At 46.4% G+C, this 27,969-nt stretch overlaps 1 protein-coding gene across 2 annotated transcripts; it reads left to right on the forward strand.

The window, feature by feature from the left end:
* The first annotated feature begins 45 nt into the window (after positions 1-45).
* Positions 46-27,969, forward strand: LOC114771085 (NLR family CARD domain-containing protein 3-like). 2 transcript variants are annotated; one of them, XM_028964895.1, is made up of 7 exons: positions 46-150; positions 1,561-1,738; positions 2,181-2,269; positions 7,719-9,540; positions 9,727-9,900; positions 11,821-11,994; positions 25,378-27,969. In XM_028964895.1, exons 2-7 carry the CDS (start codon positions 1,584-1,586, stop codon positions 25,421-25,423), a joined length of 2,460 nt encoding a protein of 819 aa, XP_028820728.1. In that variant the 5' UTR covers positions 46-150; positions 1,561-1,583; the 3' UTR covers positions 25,424-27,969. The 2 variants fall into 2 exon arrangements, with proteins under 2 accessions (XP_028820728.1, XP_028820729.1); XM_028964896.1 differs by lacking the exons at positions 46-150; positions 1,561-1,738; positions 2,181-2,269 and adding an exon at positions 6,452-6,731.

Genomic DNA, 27,969 nt, shown 5'->3' on the forward strand with positions numbered 1-27,969 from the left:
CTTTCCAGTAACTGACGTCAGCTCCTTTTCCTTTTCGAAACCGAAAGCGGTTTCTTACCGCAGCAGACCCGCCATGTTGGAGAAGACGCGGGTTTTAAAGTAAAAACAATCAGTCCGGATTTTAAGACGGACGATCCGAACCCAGCAGCGGTGAGTAATTTCTGGAGATGAAACTTTATTAAAGTGACGGTTAATATGGGGGTTCGGGACTTTTACTCCCCGTGCAGTGATGAAGTGAAAGTGCGTGCTGTCTGTAGATCTCACTGGTTCCACTGTAAATAAAAAAGAAAGTTCTTTTTAAGTGTATTTTTGGTTTGTAATGCATCGTAAGGAGAATAATTGTTTTTAAATAACCCATCCATAAATCTTATTACCTACAAATTATATGCAAATTTGAACAATTACAAACTGACAAAATAATTTCAGTATTAGAGTATAAACCAGCACCACGATACTAGATAGATCCACTGGACTACATCACACTTACCAAAATAGTGAAAGGTAGCAGCAATTTCCATAAAACTGTCCTAAGGGACGACCAGTCAAGTTAACATGTGTGTGTCCTGATAGAACATCAGCAGCAGCAGCAGCTCCCAGAAACGATGGAGAATTTTGCTTAATTCCTTGTCGGCCAGTCTGTGGTATAGTGGCTCCTGCAGCATTTTAAATAGCCTATAATTTAAGAAATTTAGCTTTTTGTGGACATACTGTACATTACAAACCCTGTTCTAATGCAGTTGCACATTGCTTACTGTTTAAACGCTTTATTTCTTCATTTGTTCGCTGTTTATGTAAATGTACTGTGAATTTCTATTCTGGTCTGTGGTGTGAAAACGCCTTGAATGAAGAATGGACGTCTGAAGAATGGATCATTTTGCCATTTTTGACAAATTAATGCAGTTATTCAAAACGTCAATGAAGGACAGTAGCTACAGGCACATAGTCAGTCATGTACAGTAAGATGTATAGTTGTACATGTTTTAATATTTTAATAAAGACACATCTTGTTAACTACAGTCTAAATACAAATATGAACAATTACATACCAAACATATACTTTACTACAATATTACACATGTTAAATATTCAGAATTTCCTGGTCCAGCTGCTCCAGGAGGAAAACTGGAGAAACAGATCCAGAGTGGTGTGTTCTGTATCACAGTTTAGTTTCTTTTATCAGGAACTCAAAATTGGCTCCAACAACCACAATACCAGCACAATTTCTCTAAAACTGTGTCTGTCCTGAAGGATGTTCTCTCTCTCTCTCTCTCTGTCTCTAAAGTGAAGTGATTGTCACATGTCATACACAGCAGCACAGCACACAGTTCACACAGTGAAATTTGTCCTATGCATTTAACCATCACCCTGAGTGAACAGTGGGCAGCCATGACAGGCGCCCGGGGAGCAGTGTGTGGGGACGGTGCTTTGCTCAGTGACCTTGGCGGATCGGGATTTGAACCGGCAACCTTCTGATTATGGGGCCGCTTCCTTAACCGCTAGGCCACCACTGCCCCAGGAGGCCACCACTGCCTCTCTCACTCTCTCACTCACTCTCCACAGGTTTAGGGGACTCTGTGTCTAAAATGAGTGTCTGTGGGGATGGTGAGGAGGGGGACACTGGTCCCCATCAGACACACAGACCAGAGTCTCCAGTGTCCAGCTTTGTATCTATGAAGAGTGACTGGTCCATGGATCATCCTATTAAATTCAGTGGAGCTTCAACCCCCTGTGATCAGAGGTGAGGAACAGATTGTGGAGTTTGGTGATGAACTGAATGAGGAAGTAAATCAGTTTGGTTTTTTCCTGCTCTGGAGTTCATTACAGTGACCTGTAAGCAGAACCCGTCTCAGTGGGACACATCTGACTCCGTCTCATCATTCTTCTGATGCTCTTGACCAGAGTGATTTATGTTCAATAATTACAGGTTCAGCCCCCTGCAGCAGCACAGTTTATTACCCGCTAGATTACTACACACAGAGAAAAACTCCTCAGATATTACAGTTCATTTTTGAACTGATTAAAATAATAATATTACGATAATTTCCTTAAAAACAAGAAATAACAGGAAGCCTTTTTGGTGCTTGATAATCCAGCCGTCTGGTTCCTCCTTAAAGAGTGACGTGTCCATAGTGTGAATCTGAGGTGTTGAACGTTCTCTCTGTCCTCCTGTGTGTCTGCAGTGTGTGGACGACTGGAACACACACAGCTCCATCAGGACACCAGAACCTGATAACCAACGACCCGACCATCAACAGGAGCAGAGACACAAGTACGAATTTTATTACTTTTCACCTGAATATGTGGACTGGTGCTGCTGTAATTCCAGTTATAACACGTGTCCAGTAATCAATGTGATGTGAAGCCCGTCCATCATTTATTTCCTTAGAACGTGGAACAAATTAAAGTCCGGTGACTGTTGAGATGAATTTGAACCTCTAGCATTTGAACCTCTAGCCGGGAGAGAGTTGAGCTTCCTGACAGCCTGATGGGTGAAGCTGTCCTTCAGTCTGCTGGTCCTGGCCTGGAGACCACAGTTATAATAGTTTTGGATTTTTCATTAGTTTTAGTTTTTATTTCGTTTAGATTTTTTTTTTCAAATTCAGTTAGTTTTAATTAGTTTTTAGAGGCAGATTTACTAGTTTTTATTAGTTTTGATATTTTAAAATTGCTTAGTTTTAGTTTAGTTTTTATTATTTACAGTGTTAGTTTTAGTTTTTTTTTTTGTAAATTAGGATATTTGTCAGGTGCATGAATCAAAATCACCAGAATAGCCTTATCCAGCTTAGCTCCGATAAGGTTATTGACTCTTGCAGCTCCGGGTGTTTTTAATTTTGGTTCGAGTGAAGTGGTGAACTTTTTGAAGGTAATCGAGTCACACAGTCGTGTAGACATTCCAGTCTTAATAAACATATAAGTATAAAGTGAAGTGATTGTCACATGTGATACACAGCAGCACAGCACACGGTGCACACAGTGAAATTTGTCCTCTGCATTTAACCCATCACCCTAAGTGAGCAGTGGGCAGCCATGACCAGCGCCCGGGGAGCAGTGTGTGGGGACGGTGCTTTGCTCAGTGGCACCTCAGTGGTACCTTGGCGGATCTGGATTCGAACCGGCAACCTTCTGATTACGGGGCCACTTCCTTAACCGCTAGGCCACCACTGCCCCAAAGCTTTACCAATGCTTCTTCTCATTTGTGGTGTTCCTGCGTATTTACTAGCCAGCAGCTACTTGGTCCATTATGGATGCTGTAGTATCACGTTCCTTTCCCATGTTACCTGGCTTGGCTACCGCTTCTCTGTCGGGGGAGGGCGGGCGAGAGGCTGGCTTGTTCAGGTACTCTTGGATCGCCTTTTTTTGTGAGCTTTTCAAATGGACTTTCAGATTCGTGGGGTTTTTCCCCCTTGAGAAGTATTCCACATATTGTATCACCTGCTTCTACAACAAGGCACTTACTTTTATTTTTGCCACTGTCATAATCAAAGAAATCCCAAATAGGACTTTCTTCCGCTTTCTTCCGACTTTCGCTGCAGCCATCACGCTAGCTGGCGGCGTCACGGACAGACTATGGACACGTGACGTCACAGACCACGTGTTACCATAATGGTCAAAAACCTGGCTTAAAACTGGCAGCGTGAAGTAAATAGATTTTAATTCAACCCAAAAGGCTTATTACAAAGACGAAAATGAAGGACGTTTTTGCTATAATATTAGTTCGTTTAAGTTCGTTTTGTATACACTCAAAACAGTTTCAGTTAGTATTCGTTTTTTTTTAACTCTTTATTTCAGTTAACGAAAATGCTTTTTCAATTCTAGTTTTAGTTTTATCGTTCGTTTTCGTTAACTATAATAACCTTGCTGGAGACTCTGCAGTCTCCTCCCTGATGGCAGCAGGCTGAAGAAGGTTTGCATTGGGTGGGTGGGATCGGCTGCTATGCAGAGGGCTTTCTTGGTGAGGCGTGTGCTGTAGATGTCTTGGAAGGAGGGGAGAGGGACACCGATGATTCTCTCATCTGCTCTGACTATGCGTTGGAGAGTTATTTGGCAGGACGCATTGCAGGCTCCAAACCACACAGTGATGCTGCTAGACAGGATGCTCTCGATGGTTCCTCGGTAGAATGTGTACATGATGGGGCTGGTGCTCTTGCTATTCTTAGTTTGCGGAGGAAGTAGAGACACTGCTGTGCTTTCTTGGCCAGTGCAGTGGTGTTGTTTGTCCAGGAGAGATCCTCGGTAATGTACACACCCAGGAACTTGGTGCTGCTCACTCTCTCCACAGATGCACCATTGATGGTCAGAGGAGCATGCTGAGTGTTTCCTCTCGCCTACTCTCTTTGTCTTCCCCAGACGGGAGGCACCGGGGGCGTGACGTCAGAAGCAACTAGTTCTGATTGGTCTGTGACAGCTTCCTGTAGGCCAGGTGTATAAAGATCTGTTCACATGTGGGGAATGGACTTCACTTTCTTTCCCAGCTGCCTTTTCATGGAAACCGGATTTTCTGGTTTTTGAGTCTGCTCTATCCTCTCATTTTTCTCCTGGCTTTTCTCTCTCTCTCTCTCTCTCTCTCTCTCTCTCTCTCTCTACTCTTTCTTTTCATTTTTATTTTCTCTGTAACATTGGTACATTTTTACATACAATATTCACATGTAACTGCAATAATAATTTAGCGGTGTTAATAAATTAGAAACTTAATTTTTTTAACCTCTATTGTGCTACGCCTCTTTCTGCCAGGTAACATGCCAGGTAAGTTGGAGTGGTTTGAATACAGTGCTTTTGTGGGTAGAGAGAGAGCTTTTTGCTCTGTTCTCCCCACTTTTTACAAAGAATAAATCTAAGTTGCATAAAAAAGTGAGTGTGCATAATTTGCACACCGGGTTCGAATCCCACTTACTACCATTGTGTTCCTGAGCAAGACACTTAACCCTAAATTGCTCCAGGGAGACTGTCCCTGTAACTACTGATTGTAAGTCGCTCTGGATAAGGGCGTCTGATAAATGCTGTAAAATGTAAAAAATGTAAATGTAATTTAAGTGACAGTGCATACTATGTGTTATATAGCCTGATGGCACTGGGGTAGAAACTGTTCCTGAATCGTGTTGTGAGTGTGTGAATTGTCCTGAGTCCCTTGCCTGGCTGGGGTCCTTCAGGATGCTCTTCGTTTTCCTTAGACAGCATGTGGTGTAAATGTCCGTTATTGCTGGGAGTTGTGTGCCTGTGATCCTCTGAGCTGTTTTCACCACCCTCTGCAGAACTTTCTTGTCCTGAGCAGTACAACTGCCGTACCAGGACGCAATACTGCCTGTGAGGATGGACTCCACAGCGCACCTGTAGAAGCTGGTGAGGACAGAGGTGGATACCCAGTCTTCTTCAGGCGTCTGAGGAAGTGGAGTCGTTGGTGGGCTTTTTTGGTGACCGCTGCTGTGTGTTCTGAGGACTTGAGGTCGGAACTGAGGGTGACCCCAAGGAGCCTGAAGCTGCTGACCCTCTCCACAGCACCTCCTCCCATGTAGATAGGGGGATGAGCTGCATCCTGCCTCCTAAAATCCAAAACCATCTTCTTGGTTTTGCTGACGTTGAGAGAGAGGTGGTTCTCCTGACACCACTCTGCCAAGAGTCTCACCTCCTCTCTGTAGGCCGTCTCGTCGATGTTGCTGATCAGGCCTACAACGGTGGTATCATCAGCAAACTTGATGATGGTGTTGGAGCTGGGTCTGGACACACAGTCGTGTGTAAACAGGGAGTTCAGCATTGGGCTCAGAACACTTCCCTGCGGCGTGCCAGTGTTGAGGATCATTGTGGTGGAGGTGTTTTTGCCGATCCTCACATGCTGCGGTCTGTTGGTGAGAAAGTCCAGAACCCAGTTGCACAGAGTAGCACTTCTGGATAAGCTTGGAGGGGTGTTGAATGCAGAGCTGAAATCTACAAACAACAGTCTGGCGTAGCAGTTCTTGTTGTCCAGGTGAGCCAGGGTGGTGTGGATGGTCTGTGAAATGGCGTCATCAGTGGATCTATTGTGACGATATGCAAATTGAAGTGGGTCTAGATTAGAATGAATGGAGCTCAAAATGTGCCCAATTACCAGCCATTCAAAGCAAAGCAGAGATGGAGGTTAGTGCCACAGGCCGAAAGTCATTAAGGCAGCTGGCTTTGTTCTTTTTGGGAACTGGGACAATGATGGTGTTTTTGAAGCAGATGGGGACAGTTGAGCTCTGCGGTGAGGCGTTAAAGATGTCAGTAAAGATGGCAGACAGCTGCTCACTGCACACCTTCAATACTCGAACCGAAATTCCATCTGGGCCGGCGGCCTTGCGGATGTTAAGTACATAACTACATTTCCAGCATTTATCAGACGCCCTTATCCAGAGCGACTTACAATCAGTAGTTACAGGGACACAGGGTTAAGTGTCTTGCTCAGGGACACGATGGTATTAAGTGGGATTTGAACCTGGGTCTTCTGGTTCACAGGTGAGTGTGTTACCCCTAGGCTACTACCACCCCTATGTTGACTCTGCTGAAGCACCTCTTTATGTCCATGACAGACACGGTGGGAGTGACGTCATGCAGCTCTGCTGGAGCCCGCTCTGGAGGATGAGAGTTAGCGAGCTCAAAGTGTGCATAGAATGCGTTCAGTTAGTTTGGGAGTGATGGGCTGGCGGAATCGAGTATGTGTGCTCGTGGTTTGTAGTCCAACAGCGTCTGAATCCCCCTCCACATCTGTAAATGTTCTGTAGGTAAGAGATGCATTATGCAGTATAATATGCACAGTCTATGATGATATGTGTTATTGGAGCAGATTGTCTAAGCAACATCAGAATGGAAATGGGTGTGTACGATAATGTTTCTCAAAATACAAAAATTTTAAGTTGCTTGTAGGAAGATTTAGGATCTGGCAACACTGGTTCAGAGGTTGGACTGTCCGTGTTCTGCACAATGCGATTTGCCAGTAAAGGCTAATTTAAACAGCATTACTGTCATGTGGTCCCATTCCACACCGACACAGCAACGTCAGTACGCTCGTACTACCACCCGGTAAGCCCAGTGAATATCGGCCTCGCCACCGCAGCCATTATAAGCAAAAGGGCAACGCAACCCCACTTTGGTGCACAACACTGCTGTGCATAATCCTCTTTTTCAATCTTTTAGGGTAAATGAGCAGAATTCCTGTCGCACATGTGTGCATTTTCAGTAACACAAAATGTAGGAATGCGGAAGATTTTAAGCACAAATATTCAAATGGAAATTCAGTATTCAATCTGAGCATGTAATTTGATATTACATTTTGCAATTGGTAATTCAATGTGCAAAGTGCTAATGCAATCCTTTATTAATTTAAAATGTTTCAATAATAAATAGAATAATTGAAATCAACATAATGTGGCAAAACTCGCCACAATATTCAATTGAGCTCTTTTGCCATGTCAAAAATTAATCAATTATACAGTGTAGCACGCAAACCTGAACCCAAGTAAAAATATAGAAAGATCTTAAGCTTTACTCTTAATAAGAAACACAAACTTTACAACCATAAAATCGTATCAACTCCACGACCAAAGATCAAATAAATTTATTTTTGGTTGTAAAGGCACCCGGGGAGCAGCGTGGGTGGACGGTACTTTGCTCAGTGGAACCTCAGTGGCTCAGGATTCTGTTTAATTACCCACTAGACTAACCACTGCCAGTAATAGTTCATGACTATGGATGTTGATCTTCATTACCAGAACCTGATGTTATCCTACAGAGAGTCCTGGAGACTCATAAATCCAGTATGAAGAGGAAGATGGAGCACATATGTGAAGGCATCATAAATCCAGAGAACCAGACCCTCCTGAAGAGCATCTACACAGAGCTCTACATCACAGAGGGAGAGAGTGAAGGGGTGAATAGAGAACATGAGGTTCAGCAGATTGAAGCAGCACACAGGAGAAGAAGACAAGACACGCCCATCAACTGTAATGACATCTTTAAAGCCCCACCTGGACAAGAGAAGCACATCAGAACTGTGATGACCAAGGGTGTTGCTGGAATAGGAAAAACTGTGTCTGTGCACAAGTTCATCCTGGACTGGGCAGAAGGAGCAGCAAACCAAGACGTAGATTTCATCTTCCTGCTTCCTTTCAGGGGAATGAATTTGGTTAAAGATGAAGGGTACAGTATTCATCAGCTTCTGCTGGACTTCCACCCTGAGCTTCAGGAGCTGGAGGACACACAGAAATATGAGGGCTGTAAGATGATCTTCATCTTTGATGGTCTGGATGAAAGCAGAATTCAGCTGAATTTCCACATTCAGGAACAGAAGCTGTGTGACGTCACACAGACATCATCAGTGGGCGTGGTCATAACAAACCTCATTCAAGGGAACCTCCTCCCCTCGGCTCTCATATGGATTACATCACGACCAGCAGCAGCCAATCAGATTCCTGCTCAACACATCAGCCAGGTAACAGAAGTGCGAGGGTTTAATGACCCTCAGAAGGAGGAGTTCTTCAGGAAGAGGATCAGAGATGAGACCCAAGCCAACAAAATCATCTCCCACATGAAGACATCAAGGAGCCTGTACATCATGTGTCACATCCCCGTCTTCTGCTGGATCTCAGCCACTGTTCTTCAGGAAGTGCTGCTCCAAGACAACAGTAAAGAAATCCCCAGAACTCTGACTGAGATGTTCACCCACTTCCTGATCATCCAGACCAGCATGAAGAACCAGAAGTATGATGAGAGGAGTGAGATGGACAGACAGAAGCTCCTGCAGTCAAATAATGAGGTCCTTCTGAAACTATCTAAGCTGGCCTTCAGACAGCTGGAGAAGGGAAACTTCTTGTTTTATGAAGAAGACCTGAGAGAGTGTGGAATAGACGTCACTGCTGCCTCAGTCTACTCTGGGATGTGCACTGAGATCTTTAAGGAGGAATCTGTGTTTCAGCAGAAGAAGATCTACTGCTTTGTGCATCTGAGCCTCCAGGAGTTTCTTGCTGCTTTCTGGATGGTTTACTGCTATATGAACATGGAGGAGCTGGACTCTTTTCTTCCAGGACAGAAGAAAGTCTCACTGAATGATCTGCTGAAAGCTGCTGTTGATAAATCTTTATTGAGTCAGAACGGACATCTGGATCTTTTCCTCCGTTTTCTTCTGGGAATCTTGCTGAAGTCCAACCAGGAACTTCTACAAGGTCTCCTGCCCCGAACTAAGAGCAGCTCAGAGAGTCTCCAGAGAACAAGTCAGTACATCAAGAAGAAACTGTACAATGAGAGTGGACCACTCACAACCACCCACAGGGCGATTACTGACCAGAACATCTCCACTGAAAGAGCCATGAATCTTCTGCTCTGCCTGCTTGAGATGAAAGACTCTTCACTGCATGAGGAGATTGATATGTTGGTGAAATCAGGTGAAAAATTCTCACCTGCCCACTGCTCAGTACTGGCCTACATGATCCTGGTATCAGAGGATGTTCTGGATGAGTTTGACCTGAAGAACTACAAGACAGATGATGGTGGTCGTGAGAGGCTGATGATCTCAGTGAGGAACTGCAGAACGGCTCGGTGAGTTCCTGACTGAAGATCTTTCAGTCTTACAGTTTATATCATAAATTTGCTGTTTATGCTGAACACAGCCCCACTGCATACAGCGTCCAGTAAGGACCAACAGTCACTACAGCTGAAATGATCCATCAAATATCATGTAACACACAGCTGTAAATATGATGGACATCTTCTCTGTCTTTACAGGCTGGACTTCTGTAACCTCACTGCGTCGTCCTGTAAGACTGTAGCAGCAGCTCTCCAGTCACCAGACTCACATCTGACTGATCTGATCCTGAGTAACAACGAGATCCTGGATTCAGGAGTGGAACACATCTGTGTAGGACTGGAGTCTTCATGCTGTAAACTGGAGACTCTCAGGTTAGAACAAGAATAATCAGATTTTTCATCCATTTATTATTTGCAATAGAACAACAAAGATATTACAGGAATAAACAAATATCACAAAACGTCCTTAAAATATTTATAAAAGTATCAACATAACTAGATCTTGCTGTCATATCGGCGCCACTCTGTCATCTGATCCACATCTTCATGTCCGGTCTACTGATTCCAAGCCACGCCCATGTCTCCTTCACAGCACCTGTTCCCTTCTTTATTAAAGGACGTCCTGTATCATTGTTCCCTGGCTGATCTTGGACCTGTGACCCCATTCTGTTTCTGCCATCGTATTGCAGAAGAGCTTAACGGTCCACGTCTGTGTAGGATTCCTGGTCTGAGTTCTAATTTTAGTCAGCGTGTCTCTTCCCAGTCTGTGTTGTAACCTGGTCTACGTTCCTCCATCAGGTCTGAGTTCTCCCTGTGTCTAGGTCAGTGTCCGGCTCTTCTGGGTCTCAGTTTGGTTCCCTGTTTCCCTGTTCTCTGTGTTTGTTAACCCCGTAGCTCCCATGTTCGGGTGTAACTCCATCTGCGCCTGGATCTCAGCCCGTGTTTGTGTTGTGATACTTGCTTTTCTGTGTGGAGTTTTGTATGATTCCTCTTGTGTATCTGCTCCAGGTCTCACAGATGTTCTCCCAGGTTTTCTTAGAAAGCAGGGATAATTCTATTTGAACAGGACCTAGATACGTGTCTTCAGGCCTTTATCTCTTGTAGGTTAGACTGGTGCAGTTATCTCTCCTGACTGCTCTTCACAAAAAGACCACCAGACAGCTGCTGTAACTCCTTCTAAATCCTAACAAATACCAAGAGGAGAGAGGACATGAGTCCAGTTCTTCTCAGATCCCTGCACTGGTTCCCTGTCACTTACAGAACTGATCTCAAAGCTTTACTGCTTATTTACACTGAAGGGTTTAGTTCTGAAATATATTTCTGTCATGTTTGGTAGGTCTGGTAGATCAGCTGGGATGATGAGGCAAGCGCTGAAATAAAGTGTTTTAGTAGAATTTACTGACATTTTAATTTTCTGATTTTATTAATGTACAGTTATGGCCTAAATATTGCCATTCTGTATTAATGTCTGAAAATCACCTCTTGTCCAAGAAAAATGTTGAATTCCAAATGCTTTGTTATTGTCATGTTTATTTCTTTTGTTGGCACTGGGAGAACACAAAAAATCAGAGCCATTCTGCGCTGGACAAGATCACCGTCACCCTCAACTTAAAGCCTGATTTTAATCGCTTTCTGTAACAATCAGTGAGACAAAACACGAGGACACTAAACAGGAAATATGCAGACGAACAAACACAGCCAGACGGGTCGGTAGTAGCCTAGTGGCTAACACACTCGCCTGTGAACCAGAAGACCCGGGTTCGAATCCCACTTACTACCATTGTGTCCCTGAGCAAGACACTTAACCCTAAGTTGCTCCAGGGAGACTGTCCCTGTAACTACTGATTGTAAGTCGCTCTGGATAAGGGCGTCTGATAAATGCTGTAAATGTAAATGTAAATGTCTCGGATAACACCGGTACTTTAAAGTACAGGATTTTTAGGCTGGAGAATCAGCAACCTTCAGATCTCAGGTGAGATCTTATATTGTGGTGGTGGTGCTGCTGGGAATTGCAGGAGGTTGATCAGAGCAGACGGGTGCGGACGACTCTTCAATTATTGGACCGGAGTTCAGAGGACAGGGGACGGTGATCAGGGTAGGAGAGCTGAGGACGTGGCAGCATCACATGCTTGTAATAGAATATTTACTTACAATTCTGATATGGCGACAATAATTTCAATGTAAATGCAGGGATGCAAATAATTCGATTCATATAAAGAATTTCATGCCAAGAAACTTGTGTGCATGTTTGTTTGTACATAATATTCTGATGGATCATAATTTTTCTTCCAGGCTGCAGTACTGTTCCCTCTCAGCTGTGAGCTGTTCAGTTCTGTCCTCAACTCTCAGATCAAACTCCTCACGTCTGAGACTCCTGGATCTGAGTAACAATAATCTGCAGGATTCAGGAGTGGAACTTCTCTCTACAGCACTGGAGGATCCACACTGTAAACTGGAGGATCTACGGTGAGACGTACAAATCAGTAATTACAGGGAAAGTTCAGAAAAAGTTTGTTTTTTCCTGGAGGAAATTGTTCCAGTTTTTTGGAGAGTCGGGTTGTGTTCGTCAACCAGATACATGTGTTTGGGGCGTATCAAAATAAATCACTGTCCGGAGATGTTACACATCACCAGTACTGCCGATATGATGCCACCCTCCCCAACCACAGCAAATAGTGACAGTTCAGAGCACACGTATAAACCCACAATTCATCAAATTAGGAAATCACACCAAACACACGTTACAAACCGCAAGTAAAGCACCACAAATTCCCACTATAAGGGTAATAAGATCAGTATAGTAAATGAACCAGGCTGGTTATCTTAACCCCCATACAAACAACAATCCTGACAAAAGTAATACTAAATAAAAATTCGATGAAATTTAACTAATAAAAGTAAGACATTGCTTTTCAACCATGCTTCAACAGAATTATTTAAAAAAATAAACTCATGAAACAGGCCTGGACAAAAATGATGGTACCCCTAGAAAAGACTGAAAATAATGTGATCAAAGGGACATGTTAATCCAAGGTGTGTCCACTAATTAGCATCACATGTGTCTACAATCTTGTAATCAGTCAGTGGACCTATGTATAGGGCTCCAGGTTGTCACTGTGTTGTTTGGTGACATGGTGTGTACCATACTCAACATGGACCAGAGGAAGTGAAGGAAAGAGTTGTCTCAGGAGATTAGAAAGAAAATTATAGACAAGCATGTCAAAGGTAAAGGCTATAAGACCATCTCGAAGCAGCTTGATGTTCCTGTGACTACAGTTGCACATATTATTCAGAAATTTAAGATCCGTGGGACTGTAGCCAACCTCCCTGGACGTGGCCGCAGGAGGAAAATTGATGACAAATCAAAGAGACGTATAATACGAATGGTAACAAAAAAGCCCAGAAAAACTTCTAAAGAGATCCAAGGTGAACTTCAAGCTCAAGGAACATCAGTGTCAGATTGCACCATCCGTCGTTGTTTGAGCCAAAGTGGATTTTATGGGAGATGACCAAGGAGGACACCATAGTTGAAAACAAATCATAAAAAAGCCAGACTGGAATTTGCCAAACTACGTGTGGACAAGCCACAAAGATTCTGGGAGAATGTCCTATGGACAGATGAGACAAAAATGTAACTTTTTGCCAAGGCACATCAGCTCTATTCACAGCTCTGTTCACAGATGTAAAAATGAAGCATATCAAGAAAAGAACACCGTCCCTTCTGTGAAACATGGAGGAGGCTCTGTTATGTTCTGGGGCTTATTTGCTGCATCTGGCACAGGATGTCTTGAATCTGTGCAGGGTACAATGAAATCTCAAGACTATCAAGGGATTCTAGAGAGAAATGTGCTGGCCAGTGTCAGAAAGATTGGTCTCAGTTGCAGGTTATGGGTCTTGCAGGAGGACAATGACCCAAAACACACAGCTAAAAACACCCAAGAATGGCTAAGAGGAAAACATTGAACTATTCAAAAGTGGCCTTCTATGGGCCCTGACCTCAATCCTATCTTTGGAAAGAGCTGAAACATGCCGTCTGGAAAAGGCACCCTTCAAATTTTTTAAATAATTCTGTTGAAGCATGGTTGAAAATCAATGTCTGACTTTCATTGGTTAAATTTCATAGAATTTTTATTTATTATTACTTTTGTCAGATTAAAGTTATTTCTGTGACCATTTTGAGTTTTTCTTTCATTGCCTGAAGGGTACCAACAATTTTGTCCACGTGTGTATAAAAACACTTATTTAATAAGAAAAGGATCTTAAAACAGTCAGTACTGTTATCAGTACAAAACCAGTCTACCTAAACCCACAAACCAAAAGGTCACACAACCTGTCAAACCGGAGTTGTGCTCACATCGGTCTCCAGGCGTTCCTCTCCGCAGCTGAACACGCCCAAGTCGCCCTCCTGTGTGCTCGGCAACAAACTTCGCCCAGTTCCTTTCCAGGCCGTATGAATGGAAACCGCAAGCGGAGGGTAGATGCTGCTCCACTCGGTCCAAACTTCCTTCTGGCGTCGGCCGCAGCTGCTGCAACACAAACACAGTCGGGCTACTAGATGGAATGTTTCAAGCCCACAGACAATAGCACACAAACCGGAAATTACAACTCCGACGCCCCTTCAGGGGTGCTTAGCTCACGTCGTTGTCACTGGCCGCAGCGCCGCTGGCCGCTCCGCCGTCCACTATGCGGCTGGTCACGGTCCCCGGTTCCAGGTCCTCGTCACCGCTCTCCCCGACCGGCCACATGACTTAAGGTGGGCCCTATTTATAAGAGATACCAACCTACCCAGAACCTGTGACCCCATTCTGTTTCTGCCACCGTATTGCAGAAGAGCTTAATGGTCCACGTCTGTGTAGGATTCCTGGTCTGGGTTCTAATTTCAGTCAGCGTGTCTCTTCCCAGTCTGTGTTGTAACCTGGTCTACGTTCCTCCATCAGGTCTGAGTTCTCCCTGTGTCTAGGTCAGTGTCCGGCTCTTCTGGGTCTCAGTTTGGTTCCCTGTTTCCCGTTCTCTGTGTTTGTTAACCCCGTAGCTCCCGTGTTCGGGTGTAACTCCATCTGCGCCTGGATCTCAGCCCGTGTTTGTGTCGTGATACTTGCTTTTCTGTGTGGAATTTTGTATGATTCCTCTTGTGTATCTGCTCCAGGTCTCGCAGATGTTCTCCCAGGTTTTCTTAGAAAGCAGGGATAATTCTATTTGAACAGGACCTAGATACGTGTCTTCAGGCCTTTATCTCTTGTAGGTTAGACTGGTGCAGTTATCTCTCCTGACTGCTCTTCACAAAAAGACCACCAGACAGCTGCTGTAACTCCTTCTAAATCCTAACAAATACCAAGAGGAGAGAGGACATGAGTCCAGTTCTTCTCAGATCCCTGCACTGGTTCCCTGTCACTTACAGAACTGATCTCAAAGCTTTACTGCTTATTTACACTGAAGGGTTTAGTTCTGAAATATATTTCTGTCATGTTTGGTAGGTCTGGTAGATCAGCTGGGATGATGAGGCAAGCGCTGAAATAAAGTGTTTTAGTAGAATTTACTGACATTTTTATTTTCTGATTTTATTAATGTACAGTTATGGCCTAAATATTGCCATTCTGTACTTATGTCAGAAAATGCACCTCTTGTCCAAGAAAAATGTTAAATTCCAAATGCTTTGTTATTGTCATGTTTATTTCTTTTGTTGGCACTGGGAGAACACCAAAAAATCGGAGACATTCTAGGCTGGACAAGATGACCGTCACCCTCAACTTAAAGCCTGATTTTATTCGCTTTCTGTAACAATCAGTGAGACAAAACACGAGGACACTAAACAGAAAATATGCAGACGAACAAACACAGCCAGACGGGTCTCGGATAACACCGGTACTTTAAAGTACAGGATTTTTAGGCTGGAGAATCAGCAACCTTCAGATCTCAGGTGAGATCTTATATTGTGGTGGTGGTGCTGCTGGGAATTGCAGGAGGTTGATCAGAGCAGACGGGTGCGGACGACTCTTCAATTATTGGACCGGAGTTCAGAGGACAGGGGACGGTGATCAGGGTAGGAGGGCTGAGGACGTGGCAGCATCACATGCTTGTAATAGAATATTTACTTACAATTCTGATATGGCGACAATAATTTCAATGTAAATGCAGGGATGCAAATAATTCGATTCATATAAAGAATTTCATGCCAAGAAACTCGTGTGCATGTTTGTTTGTACATAATATTCTGATGGATCATAATTTTTCTTCCAGGCTGCGGCGCTGTTCCCTCTCAGCTGTGAGCTGTTCAGTTCTGTCCTCAACTCTCAGATCAAACTCCTCACGTCTGAGACTCCTGGATCTGAGTAACAATAATCTGCAGGATTCAGGAGTGGAACTTCTCTCTACAGCACTGGAGGATCCACACTGTAAACTGGAGACTCTACGGTGAGACGTACAAATCAGTAATTACAGGGAAAGTTCAGAAAAAGTTTGTTTTTTCCTGGAGGAAATTGTTCCAGTTTTTTGGAGAGTCGGGTTGTGTTCGTCAACCAGATACACGTGTTTGGGGCGTATCAAAATAAATCACTGTCCGGAGATGTTACACATCACCAGTACTGCCGATATGATGCCACCCTCCCCAACCACAGCAAATAGTGACAGTTCAGAGCACACGTATAAACCCACAATTCATCAAATTAGGAAATCACACCAAACGCATGTTACAAACCGCAAGTAAAGCACCACAAATTCCCACTATAAGGGTAATACGATCAGTATAGTAAATGAACCAGGCTGGTTATCTTAACCCCCATACACACAACAATCCTGAATATTCAATAAAACACATACATACACACGTGGACAAAATTGTTGGCACCCTTCAGTCAATGAAAGAAAAACTCAAAATGGTCACAAAAATAACTTGAATCTGACAAAAGTAATACTAAATAAAAATTCGATTAAATTTAACTAATAACAGTCAGACATTGCTTTTCAACCATGCTTCAACAGAATTATTTAAAAAAATAAACTCATGAAACAGGCCTGGACAAAAATGATGGTACCCCTAGAAAAGACTGAAAATAATGTGACCAAAGGGACATGTTAATCCAAGGTGTGTCCACTAATTAGCATCACATGTGTCTACAATCTTGTAATCAGTCAGTGGACCTATATAAAGGGCTCCAGGTCGTCACTGTGTTGTTTGGTGACATGGTGTGTACCATACTCAACATGGACCAGAGGAAGCGAAGGAAAGAGTTGTCTCAGGAGATTAGAAAGAAAATTATAGACAAGCATGTCAAAGGTAAAGGCTATAAGACCATCTCCAAGCAGCTTGATGTTCCTGTGACTACAGTTGCACATATTATTCAGAAATTTAAGATCCATGGGACTGTAGCCAACCTCCCTGGACGTGGCCACAGGAGGAAAATTGATGACAAATCAAAGAGACGTATAATACGAATGGTAACAAAAGAGCCCAGAAAAACTTCTAAAGAGATCCAAGGTGAACTTCAAGCTCAAGGAACATCAGTGTCAGATCGCACCATCCGTCGTTGTTTGAGCCAAAGTGGATTTTATGGGAGATGACCAAGGAGGACACCATAGTTGAAAACAAATCATAAAAAAGCCAGACTGGAATTTGCCAAACTACATGTGGACAAGCCACAAAGATTCTGGGAGAATGTCCTATGGACAGATGAGACAAAAATTGAACTTTTTGCCAAGGCACATCAGCTCTATGTTCACAGATGTAAAAATGAAGCATATCAAGAAAAGAACACCGTCCCTTCTGTGAAACATGGAGGAGGCTCTGTTATGTTCTGGGGCTTATTTGCTGCATCTGGCACAGGATGTCTTGAATCTGTGCAGGGTACAATGAAATCTCAAGACTATCAAGGGATTCTAGAGAGAAACGTGCTGGCCAGTGTCAGAAAGATTGGTCTCAGTCGCAGGTTATGGGTCTTGCAGGAGGACAATGACCCAAAACACACAGCTAAAAACACCCAAGAATGGCTAAGAGGAAAACATTGGACTATTCAAAAGTGGCCTTCTATGAGCCCTGACCTCAATCCTATTGAGTATCTTTGGAAAGAGCTGAAACATGCCGTCTGGAAAACCTGAGACAATTGGGGCAGTTTGCTCATGAGGAGTGGGCACCATCATTTTTGTCCAGGCCTGTTTCATGAGTTAGTTTTTTAAAATAATTCTCTTGAAGCATGGTTGAAAATCAATGTCTGACTTTCATTGGTTAAATTTCATAGAATTTTTATTTATTATTACTTTTGTCAGATTAAAGTTATTTCTGTGACCATTGTGAGTTTTTCTTTCATTGACTGAAGGGTACCAACAATTTTGTCCACGTGTGTATAAAAACACTTATTTAATAAGAAAAGGATCTTAAAACAGTCAGTACTGTTATCAGTACAAAACCAGTCTACCCAAACCCACAAACCAAAAGGTCACACAACCTGTCAAACCGGAGTTGTGCTCACATCGGTCTCCAGGCGTTCCTCTCCGCAGCTGAACATGGCCAAGTCGCCCTTCTGTGTGCTCTGCAACAAACTCCGCCCAGTTCCTTTCCAGGCCGTATGAATGGAAGCCGCAAGCGGAGGGTAGATGCTGCTCCACTCGGTCCAAACTTCCTTCTGGCGTCGGCCGCAGCTGCTGCAACACAAACACAGTCGGGCTACTAGATGGAATGTTTAAAGCCCACAGACAATAGCACACAAACCGGAAATTACAACTCCGACGCCCCTTCATGGGTGCTTAGGTCACATTTTGTTGTCACTGGCCATAGCGCCACTGGCCGCTCCGCCGTCCACTATGCGGCTGGTCACGGTCCCCGGTTCCAGGTCCTCGTCACCGCTCTCCCCGACCGGCCACATGACTTAAGGTGGGCCCTATTTATAAGAGATACCATCCTACCCACAATTAATACCCAGTCTTCACCAATCAGTCCATCAGAGTCATTGAAAGTCAGGCTGATGTAACACACCGGTCCCTGGTAGGAACATAGCCGTCATTATTAAGGTTCAATTAGTCCCAGAACCATTAATGAGCGCCAGTCAGTGGGAATATAAAACAGAAACATGTCACCAGCCGTTATACAGTACTACAATTCCATATACTTGACACATGCGAGTGTGCGGTAGTAGCCTAGTAACCACACTCGCCTACGAACCAGAAGACCCAGGTTCAAACCCCACTTACTACCATTGTGTCCCTGAGCAAGACACTTAACCCTGAGTGTCTTCAGGGGGGACTTTGGAATAAGTCACATTGCTGAATAATGACAATAATCATGACACCACAGAACCACTCTGATATTTTATTTGATATTAAGCCCTGTAATATAAATTAGAATGACTAATTACAAATAAGTTAATGTTTTAAATTCATCATGATACACTTTTTAATATCCAGGAGAAACGTCTGTGAAGATTCTCAGTCATCCAGGTGAAATTGTCTGAAAGTCGTGGCAACTGGACTTCTTTCTCTAAGGTACAGACGTTTCATTCCACAGGGGGCAGGAGGAGCTGCCAGGGCGGGGCTGTCACATCCAAAAAAAAAAACCCTCCCCCTGCCTGTGTTTCACTTAATGAGCCTATTCAAGTGAAACCAACCTGGAGGATAAATTTGTGGACACAAGCCAACTCTCCTTAGATAGACAAAGTTCTGTGGATTCAGAATGAAACGTCTCTACATTAAAGAAAGAAAGTCCAGTTGCCACGACTCAACTTTCAGACATCCAGGAGAAAAATAACTTCCAAATAACAATAAAAGCAGAAATAATTAAACCTAAATATAAAATAAAATGATATGGGTTTATCTCCAAATAAATACATAATAAAGTAATAATCTGATGTATCATCATGTTTCTTCCAGGCTGTGTGGCTGTTCTCTCTCAGCTGGTTGCTGTTCAGCTCTGTCCTCAACTCTCAGATCAAACTCCTCACGTCTGAGACTCCTGGACCTGAGTTACAATAATCTGCAGGATTCAGGAGTGGAACTTCTCTCTACAGCACTGGAGGATCCACACTGTAAACTGGAGACTCTAGTGTGAGTGTTGATATCAGGACTGATTATTAATATTTCATGGAAATACTTTGATGTTTTGATGTTACGTCCTGGTCTGGGTCAGGAACGTGAACAGTTAGAAAGAATGAGGGAAACGCCACAAACGTTTTAGCGAGGTCAGTTTAATAATTCGAAATAGTACAATTAAAGCCTTGAAACAAGTCTACAGTCAGGCCACGAAAAAGCACAGAGTAGACTACTGTGAACGGGGCATCTGTCTGGTGTATTTCCCCCTGTCACGACTACGGACTTACGGGGGAAGGAAGTGCAGAGGTCTGACATTCTGGGAAGGGTTTCCCAGATAAAGAATGGCGCAGTGGCCGAAAATGATTTAACTTAAATCAAGAACATAAACAAACCCGCAGGCATGTGGCAATTGCCAGAACTCAAAACACACATGAAACAAAACCAGGTCAAGTTCATGCAGAGAGTCCACGAAAATGCCATCCCTCCCGAAGGGGCGGAAAACTAGGGTATTTATGCGCCATCAGGATTGGCCACCAGTGATGAGCACAGCTGCAGTCCATCCTGACAGAGCCCCCCCCTCCAAGGGCTACGTCCTCGGAGCCCCAGCAGTACCATCAGTGGAGGTGGCGGGGCGGACGGTGGCAACCACAGGGCTCCTGCCCTGCTGTATCCTCCCTTTGGAGGACCCGGCCCCTCGGGCTGGCTCCCTGGCGTGGTCAGGCGTGGCGGCCCCGGCCCCTTGAGCTGGCTCCCTGGCATGGTCAGGCGTGGCGGCCCCGGACCCTCGGCCTGGCTCCCCGGCGTGGTCAGGCGTGGCGGCCCCAGTCCCTCGGGCTGGCTCCCCAGCGAGGTCAGTCGTGGCGGCCCCGGCCCCTCGGGCTGGCTCCCTGGCGTGGTCAGGCGTGGCGGCCCCGGCCCCTTGGGCTGGCTCCCCAGCGAGGTCAGTCGTGGCAGCCCCGGCCCCTCGGGCTGGCTCCCTGGCGTGGTCAGGCGTGGCGGCCCCGGCCCCTCGAGCTGGCTCCCTGGCATGGTCAGGCGTGGCGGCCCCGGACCCTCGGGCTGGCTCCCTGGCGTGGTCAGGCGTGGCGGCCCCGGCCCCTTGGGCTGGCTCCCCAGCGAGGTCAGTCGTGGCAGCCCCGGCCCCTCGGGCTGGCTCCCTGGCGTGGTCAGGCGTGGCGGCCCCGGCCCCTCGAGCTGGCTCCCTGGCATGGTCAGGCGTGGCGGCCCCGGACCCTCGGCCTGGCTCCCCGGCGTGGTCAGGCGTGGCGGCCCCGGACCCTCGGCCTGGCTCCCCAGCGTGGTCCCGCATGCCGGCCCCGGACCCTCGGACCTGCACACAAAAACCAGGGCCGATGGACCCAGGGACCTGCACCGCGCATGGAGGTGGTCCTGGAGCCTCCGGCGACCATTCCAGGCACCCCAGGCTGGTGCCTTCTGGGACCTTGCAGCCCCTCTCGCTGCACGGCCCTGGTGCCAAGGGGGGGGCATTGCCAGACCATCCGACTAGCCCCTTCTGCGTCCGTTGGGACAAGCAGGCCCTCTTCCTGCCTGTCCCAGCTGGGTCCTCATGCCTACCCGGGGGATCTATAGCACTCCACCCCTCTGGAGGCGGACACAAGCCCATGCCTGGCCCGCCCTCCTCACCGGCTACCGGAGGACCCAGCTCCATCGCTTCCCCACCTACCCACCCCTCAGGAGGAGCCCTCAAACTACACCGCCCCCGACTGGAGCTAGGGGTACCTTGGGGCTCGTCCACCTTGTCCTGGACCAGTGCAGTCAGGGTAGGAACTACCTCCCTGGGGTTCGGCTCCGTGGCTGTTTCACCATCTGGTGGACATAAAGAGGGGAAGTGGGGGCGACATACGGACACAAATGCCACGCACATACACAAAGACAGAGACAAACAGAACAGAGGGTCATCTGGCTCCCTCTCTGGGCTCTCCGGGACCTCCTCAGGGGGCACAGCCAGGATCTCGGGAGGAGCGACCTTCTCGTCGCCCGCCAGTGCTGGGTCTTCTTGCCCCGAATCCTGACTGGCGCTGGATGTGGAGGAGGGGCAGAGTTCGATCCCAGATGTCTCTCCCTGCTGCCATAAGGCTGCGCCCCAGCCCCATGCCGATCCAGTCAGACATGCGAGGATGCTGGTGATCTCATCCGTGTCTGCTGCCCCACTGAAGGGTCCCGGGACCATTGGGCTGTCCCACACGGGGCTGGACATGTCGTTGGAGATGGTGTTGGGTGTGTGGCATGGAGGATGGTGGACATCTTCTCCAGCAGGTGGGGGTGCTGGTGCTGCGCTGCCATTCTGCTGGGGAACGTCCGGGCAGAGGGAAGGCAGTCCCGGCAGCCCCTTCCCGTTGCCCTCTTCCACCAGCTGTCCCCACACTGCTGGGAGGGACGTGGGTGTCCACGGATCTTGCAACGATCTGGGATGGGCACACTGTCGTCGTCGTCGTCCGTGTCTCCCTCGTCTTCCTCATACCCCCGGAAGTCACGTGGGTCATCACGGATGTCGCGACGATCTCGGACGCACACAATGGGCGGAGCCATCCCGGCACCGACCGCCCAAAGAAAATCAACGTCATCGCCGCTTTCATCATCCGTGTCCTCCCACCGGTGACTCCGAGGGTCGTCCACCCTGCAGACATCCTGGACCCATGGCGTGATCAGCTCCCATGGGCAGTACTCCGGCCATTCGGGCTGGAGCCTGCCCACCTCCTCGCTGGAGGAACGCCGCTGTGGTCGTCACTTACCCCCCTGGAAGTGACGTGGGTCCCCACGGACCTCGCGACGATCGTGGACGGGCGCGATGGGCGGAGCTCAACTCGCGTCTCCCGTGCTCTCGTCATCGTCCGTGTCGTCCCAGTCCACGGGGAGCCTGGCCAGCAGAGCGCAGAGTTCCTGGCATCCTCTGCGCTCGCTGCCCACGTCACTTCCTCGCTGCTGGTGACGCCACCGTCTTCGCCCCGCCCACTCACCCGCCGACGTTGTCGCTTCCGGGTTTCGCGGAGTTTCCCGGGGGTGACGTCATCCCGCGGCGCCGCGTACCACGGCTTCTCGTGTGACAATCACTACACTTTAAAAACTTTATCGGGGAGAAACCGCCCACCAGAACGGGCGGCGTGTCTCTCCCCCGGCGCCCGCGCTCGTCGCGCCGGGCTGCGTCCTTCGCAGCGTTTTTTCCTCCTCTGTCTTTTTCCTCTGCGCTTTTGTCGGGAGGGACGGCATTCTGTCACGACTACGGACTTACGGGGGAAGGAAGCGCAGAGATCTGACATGCTGGGAAGGGGTTTTTATTATAACAAACAATAAACACAAATAAAGAATGGCGCGGTGGCCGAAAACGATTTAACTTAAATGAAGAACGTAAACAAACCCGCAGGCGTGTGGCGATTGCCAGATCTCAAAACACACATGAAACAAAACCAGGTCAAGTTCATGCAGAGAGTCCCTCCCGAAGGGGCGGAAAACTAGGGTATTTATGCGCCGTCAGGATTGGCACAGCTGCAGTCAATCCTGACAGAGCCCCCCCTTCTGCCTCTTACTCGTCACAGCAGACAGCACGATAAAGTGTGTGTTTATCTACAGGTAAATAAAGAGTAATAATGACTGTAATAATTTGATGTATCATCATGTTCCATTAAAATATATTTGATGTAAATATATTTGAAGAAAAACTGCATATTTAGTGACTACATGAAATAAAACCAAAAGCAGTGAGAGGCCGAAGTCGAGTTTCACTTATTGGTCCGACGCGTTTATAAAAACACAATCCAGTGTCGATCAAAGGTTCTACAAAACTTTATTCTGACGTTAAGATGTTATCAAGCGCATATTTACTGACAGCCCAGCAGTAGAATTAAACAGCTTATATAAGGTAACATGCAAGTGGTGGTGAGCAGTCAGTAAAGAATACAGCAAACCACGTTACAAATTTACAATAATTAACACCTTTAATAATGTCAAAATATACAAATACAATTTCTGTAAATATTCACATCACTTATAGCTTCCAAATACCAGCATGAAGCACCTGAATAAATTGTTAAAAGTGAAATAAATGTGTCATGATCCGGACCGGCAGGGGGGACTGTTCGTCCTGTGTAATGTTCCATGATCGTGTTCACCTGGTGTATATTTATATAATTGTATAAAACTATCCTGTTCGTGTCTGTTCGCCGTCAGGTCACTGTGCGTGTTGATGTTCCCTTGTCTCGTGAAGTCTGTATTAAACCCCTGTCGCGTGAAATCGTGCAAATGCGTCCTCCTTCATCGCCATGTCCAGCCCACCCATGACAGAATGACCCGACCACGTGGACGCAGCCGATCTACGCCCCGCTGAGATCCAGGGAGCCGTGGATGGTCGGGAGGACATCTGCCCCACAGATCCATGTTCAAGGTTCTATGTATGGACGTCCCCCGACGTCGCCGTCTCGTCCGGATTCCAGCAACGCAGCTCCGGTAATCGGCAGTGGCCTGCCCAAGATCCAGTCCATGTTTTTAAAGTTTCCCCAAGCGTGACAGACTCTCGGCGGCCTACGAGAGCTACCGTGGGTTCGAGAGGATCTGTCACGCTGTCCATGTCCCCCCTGGCGATTCCAGTGACGCAGTTCCGGTAATCGCCAGTGCCCTGCCCAAGATCCAGTCCATGTTTTTAAAGTTTCCCCAAGCGTGACAGACTCTCGGCGGCCTACGAGAGCTACCGTGGGGTCGAGAGGACCTGTCACGCGGTCCATGTTCCCCCTGCCGATTTCGGAGGCGGGGAGTACCGGACCTCGATGGCCTACGAAACCTACCGTGGGGTCGAGGAGACCGGTCGCGCAGTTCAGGTGCTCCCGGCATTAACCAAGACGAGGGAGGCGGCGAACTTTCCAGCGGGGCGTGCCGGAGACTGACCGGAGTGATGGTGCCTGTGACGGACGGCGGACAGGATGCCGGTCCCCCACGGACGAGCCGTGCTTTGGCCCGAGCCTGACGCCACCGGTGCAGGACAACCGCCACTCGTCCTTATGGACTTACTCCCCCCTTTCATGGACCGTTTTGTGGGGCACTCCCAGTGGTAGTGCCTTTGAGGGGGGAGTACTGTCATGATCCGGACCGGCAGGGGTGACTCCGGATCCGGAGTATGTTTGTGTCTGTTCGCCGTCAGGTCACTGTGCGTGTTGATGTTCCCCTGTCTTGTGAAGTCTGTATTAAACCCCTGTCCTGTGAAATCGTGCGAATGCGTCCTCTTTCATCGCCATGTCCAGCCCACCCGTGACAAAATGTTTAAAACTGTGTTTATCTACAGGTAAATAAAGAGTAATAATGACTGTAATAATCTGATGTATCATCATGTTTCTTCCAGGCTGCGTGACTGTTCCCTCTCAGCTGGTTGCTGTTCAGCTCTGTCCTCAACTCTCAGATCAAACTCCTCACGTCTGAGAATCCTGGACCTGAGTTACAATAATCTGCAGGATTCAGGAGTGGAACTTCTCTCTACAGCACTGGAGGATCCACACTGTAAACTGGAGGATCTACAGTGAGTGTTGATATCAGGACTGAATGTTAATAAGAAGTGTGTCTGTGTGTGTGTGTGTTTGCGTTATGACAATGAGACATCAGTAGAAATGATCAACAAACTCATTCTTCTGTAAAAGCTACACATTATGAATATGAATAGATTATTAATAACGATTCCAATAAAGCAACATTATTAAACCAAGTATTAACTTCTCATCAGCAGAGAGCAGCAAAGATCAGATCTGGTCTAACTGGACCTTCATTATACAGGAGAAGATTTAGATTTAATCTTCCTACAGCAGTATAGTACTAACACTGTCCTGTTCTCTACAGAACCGATCAGGGTGACTTGGTTGAAATGAAGAAACAGAAGAAGTAGCAGAAGAAAAGGATCAGCAGCTGGTACAGAAGATGAAATAATGGTGGGATCATCTCACACATCAGGATCTGTCCAACATAATCATGAACATCTTCACATCTTCAAGCAGCACACAGACTGCAGCCTCTTCCTGAGGGAACACAGCTGTTAGATGAATGGAGGATTTTCCTGATGAACATCTGCTGACCTCTACTGAACCTGGACTGTGGGATTGTTTTTTTTTTATATAGATTTATATAGATTTTATAGATTTACCGTGGAAGAGCAGAAGTTCATCTGTCTGTAGCACTCGTGCAAGTTCTATAATAAAACTGGACTTCAGCGTTAAAAAGCCACATAAGAGAACAGGTTCCCATCCTCGCTTTCTTCAGATGTCTGAGGAAGTAAAGTCGTTGGTGGGCCTTCTTGGTGACAGCTGCAGCATGCTCTGTAAACTTGAGGCGGGCACTGAGGGTGACCCCGAGGAACCTGAAGCTGCTGACCCTCTCCACAGCATCTCCTCCGATGTAGATGGGGGGATGAGCTGCATGCTGCTTCATGAAGTCCATTATCAGCTCTGAACTCCTCTCTGTAGGCCGTTTCATCGTTGTTGGTAGTCAGGCCCACGATGGTGGTGACGTCAGTGAACTTGATGAATATGTTGGAGACGTGTCTGGCCACACAATCGTGTGAAATTGGTGTGAACGGTGAGATGTGCGGCGGCATCGTCTATTCATCTATCGCTCTATTGTGTCTGTAAGCAAACTGCAGCGGGTCCAGAGTATCTGGAATGGAGCTCTTAATGTGACCCGTTAGCAGCCTCGCAAAACACTTCATAGCGCTAGAAGGTACGAGTCTGCAGTCATTCAGGTCACTTTGTTCTTCTTCCTTCAAAATATCTGTGTAGACAGCAGACAATCGCTCACCGCGTCACTTCAATACACGTCCTGGAACGTCGTCTGGACCCGTCTGGATTTTATTAAAAAGTCCGACACAGACACATGAAACCAGTGACCACTGTGTCCCACTCGTCCAGGTCAGAGGATCCCTGAACGTGTCCCAGTCCACACAGTCAAAGCAGACCTGCAACTTGTCCTCCGCCTCATGTGTCCAGTGCTGCACTGTATGTGTCACCGGCTCCTCGCGCTCCAGGTTCTGTTCATGCAGGAGAAGCACGGCAACGTGGTCTGACCAACCCAGATGTCCCGTATGCCAGTGATCAAGCGTCCCTGCAAGAGACATGCTGGAGAAATGTCCACCTGGTTAAAGCAAGAGGTAACATCAGATGAGTGTTTTAATACAGTGTGTGCAGTTTATCTACAAGTCCATCAGGACATGCGTCCTCCTGGCTGGTAATGAGCTGGTAAAGTTCCCCTGGGCTGGAATATGAACTGCTGTCATGAACACTGAGCCGAATTCTGTCAGTAAGTAGAACGTCCTGCACTTGACCAGCAGAAACTCCAGGTCTGGGGTGCAGTTTTATGAAATGATCTCCACCTCCGTGCAGCACGAGTTGTTGAGGAAAAAACAGACATGGCCTCCTCGTTTCTCCCAGATTCCTCTGTCTGGTCAGCCGTCAAACACAACAGGTCCCCAGCTCTCTATAGAATTCAAGTGTCCCTCCAGTTTTTTGTCCAAAGATTGAACGTTTGATGGCGTCATCTAAAGAAACTCGATGGATCACAGAGTGTTTATACTAAGTGTGTGTGTGTTTTTTTTTTCACCGGTTTCTGTGACGTGGAGAGTTTCACTCTTAAGTCAAAGGGGAGCAGCAACGTGCTTTGGGCTGTAAAATGTGTTGCCAGATATGTGCCATCTGTCCAAGAGGCTCAATTCCTCAACACAGAACCTTCTAATGATTCCAGCACCACTGGACATGAGTTTTCAGAGTCCACAGGTGACCTGTTCTACAGCAGAGGATGAGGTACAGAGGTATCTTCAAGATTCAGATAAGACATTGGCCTCATTAAAGGCATATTCTGTGATCAGAACCCTCTTCTTAAAATACAATACGACTCTGCCATCAAGTGCTCCTGTCAAACGTCTCTTTAGCCACGAAGGACCTGTTTTCACCCCACACCGTAACCGCACGACAGACAAACACTTTGAACCGGTGCTCTAGCTGCGTTACAAACTTAGTGTTTGTTTTTTTGCAAGCATTACAAAAGCAGCACCTCATATGTGGCAATTGTTAGCCAATTACTGGATTTTTGGGGGGGTTTAAGTTTTTCAACCAAACAGTTCAGCATTGACACCATAGAAGGTTCTTGTAAATGGCCATGAGGTAATGTTGCTGGGTTGCATTAAAATATATATTGTCTTGTGTTTAAAATTATATCTGGTGGCAAGGTTTAAAGTGCATTTTGATATTGTCAAGTTTGAGATTATTGAGAATTATTGAGAATTGTTTTATATATTACCCTTTTTTTAATCAGGAAGGGGGTAATTGAAAATGCAGATTTTTTTTCCTTGTGCAACGCTACTTTTTATTTTAACTAAGTGATTAAATATGTTGGTGACCATAACAGTAAATACTTTTCAATGGCATATTTTATGTTTGTCTAATA

This window comes from Denticeps clupeoides, chromosome 2 (genome assembly GCF_900700375.1).
Source record: "Denticeps clupeoides chromosome 2, fDenClu1.1, whole genome shotgun sequence".
Classification (NCBI taxonomy): domain Eukaryota; kingdom Metazoa; phylum Chordata; class Actinopteri; order Clupeiformes; family Denticipitidae; genus Denticeps; species Denticeps clupeoides.